General features: G+C 45.8%; 1 protein-coding gene across 1 annotated transcript in view; it reads left to right on the plus strand.

The window, feature by feature from the left end:
• LOC146183827 (nose resistant to fluoxetine protein 6-like) overlaps positions 1-5977 on the plus strand; it is an 86723-nt gene extending 80746 nt beyond the window's left edge. Inside the window, exons 12-15 of the mRNA XM_084609202.1 lie at positions 474-596; positions 1405-1525; positions 4342-4680; positions 5595-5977. Of these exons, the coding sequence (XP_084465328.1) occupies positions 474-596; positions 1405-1525; positions 4342-4680; positions 5595-5786 (775 nt within the window). The 3' untranslated portion in view covers positions 5787-5977. The remainder of the gene's footprint in view (positions 1-473; positions 597-1404; positions 1526-4341; positions 4681-5594) is intronic.
• Positions 5978-6579: the final 602 nt, after the last annotated feature.

Genomic DNA, 6579 nt, shown 5'->3' on the forward strand with positions numbered 1-6579 from the left:
AAGCGCTTGTAGATCGCTGCTCATGGGTAGAAAGAAACTTAGAAACCACTCAAGATTTCTTTTTCGGCCACAAACTTGAAAATAAAAAAATGTTTACGTAAACGACGACTGGCTATATGTGCAGCGCTATGAATAATTATTAAAGTACAGGTAATTTAGGCATAGCGGGGCGACTCGCTACCGTGATACAATTCTGCGGGGACTCTGCTGCTCCTGCGCAGTGACAGGAGTGTCCCCTTTGGTGCAGAGGGCGCATGCGCAAATGGGACCTCAATGAACCGTTTCAACTTGAGCGCATCACGCCGTGCTAGATATATGTAATGATATAACCCACCGGTAACCGGTAGCACGAGTTACGGTGTTAGATTGCCTTGCGCCACAAAGCGGTTGGTGTTGCACCGGCCTTTAGCCTATCTTGAGTCGCAGAATGAAGGATATGTGCGACGTGTGAATAATTTGGAATTTTGTTGCAGGCTGCCCAAGTTTGCAATGGCGGGGCTCGGAGTGTGCATTTTTGCTTGCTCGCTGACCACTTTCATCATAAACAATGCCAACGACCTTGGACCTACGGCATTGCTCCGAGAATACAGAGCAGGGTAATTACTGTCTTTGGACTTGTTGTTGCAGCAAATCCGGTGTTCATTGGTGCTCTTCTGCATTCTAATTGAGACTCTACTAAAGGAGATCCACCGCCATATTGTACGCGTGTGCAAGGTCTCTAGTCCCTCTTAATGTAGTCTCTACAGACAATAATTGTTCATGCCTTCCTGCGATATGATCAGCTGTGATTAAGTTTATTAATGCAAAAAGCATACGATTTTGATAGAAACATGTGACCGTAGCATTAGAAAAAAAAAAACATTATGTTTACTGCACTCAAAGCTAGGAATGAGATTTTAAAATATATTTGAAAGGCTTGCGGGACTTGCCCCCCTGCATCTGACGTCATTGCTCGTTTTCAGCGCTTCGCTGCCGAGTTAGCTTCAAAAGAGCTTCCCACCATTTCAGCAAGGCTCCTTACCACATCATTCCATCTTAACTGTGGTCTTAATTTTGGCATGCATAATAAATGTCCAAACATTTTCCACAGTTTAGAAACACTTTGCTGCCGGAAGAAAACAACTTTATTTTACTCGAGCGCTACGAGACCGGGCATACTGCAGTTCCCTCTGAGTGTGGGTTTGCCTTAAAATTACCGCGACTGAAATTCACTGCTCTAGGGGACACTTAATTGGTTTTGAAATTTAGGTAAGATAAGGCAGATAAGCGACTTTCTACAATATTTAACACATAAAATGGCTATGATGGACAAATGTTCGTGACCTGTCCTAGCAACAATCGCTCCAGAGCCTAGAGCCATCTGACTAATCTGTTCTTTTTTCTGTTTTCGTTCTAATAATGAAGCTCCCGCCAGGCATATCATGATTCAATCGAAATCAACTTCTATACGAGGGGAGGACCATTCTGCATCGGACTTATCACTGGATACCTCCTCGCCATAAAGCCAAGGCTGGGCCTTAAGAAGGTGAGTCAAGGGTGGCAAGGAAGGAGCGCACTGATTAAATTAGTCTCTCTGTACTCAATGTGGATGCATAAAGTTCTGCGCAATAGAGAGGTCTATATGAGAGAGAAAGATAATCTGAGAACGTGCACAAGGACGCATTATCAGGCAACTACGACTGCACATGATAGAGCACTGCTGCAGCATCTGGCGCTTCGGTGGGAGCGTTTTAGGATAACAATTCGGACAGGTAACGAACAGCATTTTTTCCACAAGGTTTATTTCTCAGGTGACCTTCCGCACATGAAAAGTGCAGTGGCGTCTGGGTGCCTAGCCTATCATTTGTTTTAAATCCATTCGCATTTTTCAATGGTCCTGTATTGAAACAGCAAACATTTACCGCCATTTTGCACCTGTGCTATCCGTGCAGAACGGTCCTGCCGAAACTCCGTCCTTCGGACAGCGTAACTGTGGCATTCGCAAGGACGTTTGCTAGACCAAGCCATCAAACGGAGGTGGGAAGAGCGAAGGAAGTCTTCCTAGCTCTCGCCGAAAAACTTGCTCAAGTCGCAATACTTTCTTTCAGAATCGATGACTCGTGTGTCGATAAAGCCTATGACTTGGAAAGACCAGGGAAAAATACAAATGAAACACAATTATGACAGTAGGAAGTCTGCCCCCGTAGTGTCGTGCTACTACTGCACCAACCACCCTTTCTTGGTAGATTACCACATTTGTGCAGAGCCTCGCTAAAACGGCAGTCTTCTCCAAAACAGCCCTCTTCTGAATGCGCTCAAGTGCAGCCGAACGGGGGAGTGAGACGCAACCTGCCACCCTAGAGAACGATAATTGAAACTTCCTTGAGAACCATGTCTTCATCCTGAAAGCTGTACAGGCCATCAAGGCATCCTATTGGTCGCTCGACCGCAGCACCACATTCTCTCCAGCCGGCGAACCGTGAAACGTATACATAAGGGCGTGCGCAGGAGCAGACGCTCGGCCTGTTCACTGTGGTATTTTCGCCACACGACGCAATCGGTCTGGCCGAAGCAAAACGGCGGTACGAGGTATTGTTGTGTCCTGGGCCGCGAAAAAATTACACCTAAAACTAACGGGTGAGATTGATGCGCCCAATAAATGTGCCAACTCCACGACGAGTGAGCGGTATAGGAAAGGCGACAAGTGTGGGTCACCGTAGTAAGGAGAATGGACTGTTTCAGTTTTATCTCCTTTCTTTGACGACTGTTGTAGTTTTCACATTTCTTATATTTTAAACGAACTATAAAGCTACGGAATGCGTGGGGCGACTGCTCTGATATTGGATCGCATTCGTTGCTTTTTATTTTCAGGAGTCTTGTAAAAATTGAGCTACGATTGTGTGAGGAAAAAACGCCGTGTTCTGATAAGCGCAAAAATATATATCGGATCAAGCCGTCGCTATTTACAACTCTCTCGCATTCCCAGCTACATGTGCCCGAGGCGGTTTATTAGGTGGATGGCATATTGGTATACTGATTGATTTGGTTGGTAGTGTTTGACGTCCCAATGCGGCTCAGGCTATGAGAGACACCGTACTGGAGGGCTCCGGAAATTTCTACCGCCAGAGTCGATGTTCTCCCGTATACGGGCGCCTTGGTTTCCGCCTCCGTCGTAAAGCGATAGTCGCGGCTGGCTCAGCAGTCGAGCACCTTAACCACTGCGCCACCGAGGCGGGGCCGTTCGTCTGTTGGGGTGCGTTGATTTTGAACAGACAACACAGTCCGGACGGGAAGTGGGGTCTACTTCCTTCGTCGACTGTCTCAGTTCGCACTGCGTTGGCCCTTCAGATGCGGTTTAATAAGAACTGCGCTATTACCTCTGCGTATATTGTCGAATGCTCGGAGTAATGCAATTTAAGCTTGGATAATGATGTTTTATGGCTTCGAAACAGATGGGCTTGTAATGTCAACAGTGTGCAGCCTTTTTTTTTTTAGGCTCCTTTGTTTTTCCTCTTTGTTGCGATGATGTTAACCTAGACATCGAGCTGAAAAGTTGCACGTTATTTTTTAGACTTTGCACAGAGTATTATATTCATTTAACAGTTAAGTTGTAGAGTCCAAAGCTGATTTTTGCAGAGAAATAAAATTGAAGAATCGCATAGGAAACAGAAAAAAAAATGGGGAAATCAAGCACTACGCCTGGTTGCGCACAGCTCTAAGCTTATCTGCATGAGGAATAAGCGAGTGGGCTTTGGACTCCCAGCGCACAGAGCATGCATGCCCCATATCTTACCGGGCGTTTCAGCCGACAAGGATGCTTCGCCACGCAGGAATATTTTTTTTGAAGCTTCTCATAATTTCTTGCCGAAATGGGCAAAATTTGCTTTAATGAGGTCGTAATATATGAAATAACCAAGTACTGATACATCGCATGCGACAACCGACCATTACAATGAAAAAGTTCGTTGCTAAATTCCACAGCGTTGATGACACTTTGCATATTGTAAGCATATAGCTGAACGCCGCAGTTCCCTCGCCGTACACGATGTGCTGCTGACTTGAGAAACGCACTTCGTGGTCAGTCGTTTGCTCGACAATGAGTAGAGGAGAATATAGGAGTTCACTTTCTTTTAAACGAGGCGATAATGTTTATCCATCTATGGTACCAGCACCACTCGGCGCTGCTTTGGTAGCATGGCTTGAATATTATCTGTTGCACAACTAAAGCTTTGATTGAGTGATTGATGAGTGATTGATCGATAGATCTGTCCCTGGTGTGGGTGCACGCGAAAGCAAGTCTATGCGATGCTGTTAACAAGTGGTAAGGTGGCAAACACTGCCGGTGTTCACGTGTCCTTTCAGTGGGCCGCATTCGCTGGTTGGATGCTGTCGCTGGTGACCATAGTGGCCATCACCCACGTTCCGTGGTTCTGGAACAAAGAGAGTCGGCACATGAGGCCCGGTGGCACAGAGTACGCCATCTACGATGCCTTCCACCGGGTCCTCTTCTCGGCGGCTATTGCCTACATCGCACTGGCCTGTGCCTGGGGAAGCGGTGGAGTGATCAAAGTATTCCTCACCTGGGCTGGCTGGCTTCCCATCAGCAGGCTGTGCTTCGCCATCTACATCCTGCACCCGTTCCTTATCTTCTACTTCAACGGAACGACGCGCGGCGTGATCTTCTATACAGTCAAGTTAGCGGTAAGGCTGCCGACATCTTAAGGATCCAGCGATTTGTGCCTGCTGTCGTTGCACGTAATTTCCTGGAATGCTACGTCATCTTTCTGGCTGATATTTATCGAATATGCAATCGATCAATACTTCATCCTCTTGCTGTCAAATATGCGTTGTTTTATTCACCGTCCAACCGCATTACGTTGTTCTGGAATTCCGGACATTCTCGAAGTTATGTATTATAAGGACATTAACCAGATCTCTCACTCAAGCTATGGCATGCGTGCAAAAAAATTAGCACGTTGCAAGAAGGAACATACAGCGCGAGTTCAGTTTCATTGGGGCAGCGCTGACATCCAATTTCGATTTTTTTTTGGCTTCGCGGAAGCTTCTGCGCTTGTTTCTTTTGTCGTGCGTGGTGCCGGCAACAACTTAAGTGCTGGTAAATATGTATTGTACTTCTCAGGCATGAAAAACAGGAACGCTGTGTGGCACTCACCCTATATATATACTGCAAATGTACTCCTGTCAGCTGGGCTAACCTCTTGCGACAGCTTGTTAAGTGATAGAAGTGGGCACGTGTGTCAATTATATCAGCCCTGTAGTAGCAAGCTAGCGCCTAGTTACTGCGAACTAAAAACAAAAGCACTATCACACCAATGCACTTTCTTTCTGGTGTAACGAGGGAATGTACCTCGTGAAACTGAACCACGCCTATTTTAGGCGAAGCTTTATTGTTGCTTAATGCGTAGCTGAAAGATATTAGTTTCAATTCGCCAATATCAGCAGAACAAGCACTGTCCCACACTCAATCACAGCCACCATGATCGTGCACAAGTCACCGAATTCATGGCTCTGGTGGCAATATGCCCCCCATGTCTACTCAGCCTCTTTCTCATGCTATTTGTCTTGTCGGCCTCCCTATTCTTTTTTTATTGCAGATGGAAGAACTCCTTTGGAACATAATGGCGTGCATCATAGTCAGTGTACCAGTGCACCTACTCTTCGAGGCACCATTTGTTCGGCTGGGCGAACAGTGTTCCCAGAAGGAAGACGAAGACTCGGTTTGCGAGTCGATGGACTCCATGGACATGGCTCTTCAGGAGAAGAACGCTACCTCCAAGTACAGTTGACTTCCGAGCTGGTCGTTCGAGAGACGTGTGCAGTGTCGTGTTCTGCCGGTTGCCTCCGCTGCCTTCGGTTGGACTGAAATACTCAAATGTTACCGCTGCCGTGCTTTTCCGTTATCGTTGTGAAATAAAAAAGCGCCGAGGGCAGCCGATTGTACCAGCACCGATTGGTAATAAAAGAAACTTCGTTGTGCCTCTCTGTTCTTTAGCTGTGGATATCGCGTATTGAATCAAGGGATAATTATTCTGTTATATGAACATCATTTCTCGTGTATGCATTTGTCCCGACTGCACCCGTCGGAGAACGTTAGTGGTCATGGTATTCGGCTGTTGACTAATACGTGTGCGCGTGGTTTTGGGCATGATCTGTTTTGAACCCTGTATTTCCAGGTGTGCTGTGAACGACTGTTGTTGGAATGAAGCGCTTTTTTTTTTACCTTTTAAGGTTTGTTGAAGCAGGAATAGCCTTTTCCTTGGTTGAGTTTTTCACGGACTGCACCAACTCATACTATTCCTAGGAATAAGTGCTACAGCAGTGCTGTTGTTAGTTAGTAGTAGTAGTAGTAGTAGTAGTAGTAGTAGTAGTAGTAGTAGTAGTAGTAGTAGTAGTAGTAGTAGTAGTAGTAGTAGTAGTAGTAGTAGTAGTAGTAGTAGTAGTAGTAGTAGTAGTAGTAGTAGTAGTAGTAGTAGTAGTAGTAGTAGTAGTAGTAGTAGTAGTAGTAGTAGTAGTAGTAGTAGTAGTAGTAGTAGTAGTAGTAGTAGTAGTAGTAGTAGTAGTAGTAGTAGTAGTAGTAGT

This window comes from Amblyomma maculatum, chromosome 7 (assembly GCF_055883805.1).
Source record: "Amblyomma maculatum isolate TAMU_Amacu chromosome 7, ASM5588380v1, whole genome shotgun sequence".
Taxonomy (NCBI): domain Eukaryota; kingdom Metazoa; phylum Arthropoda; class Arachnida; order Ixodida; family Ixodidae; genus Amblyomma; species Amblyomma maculatum.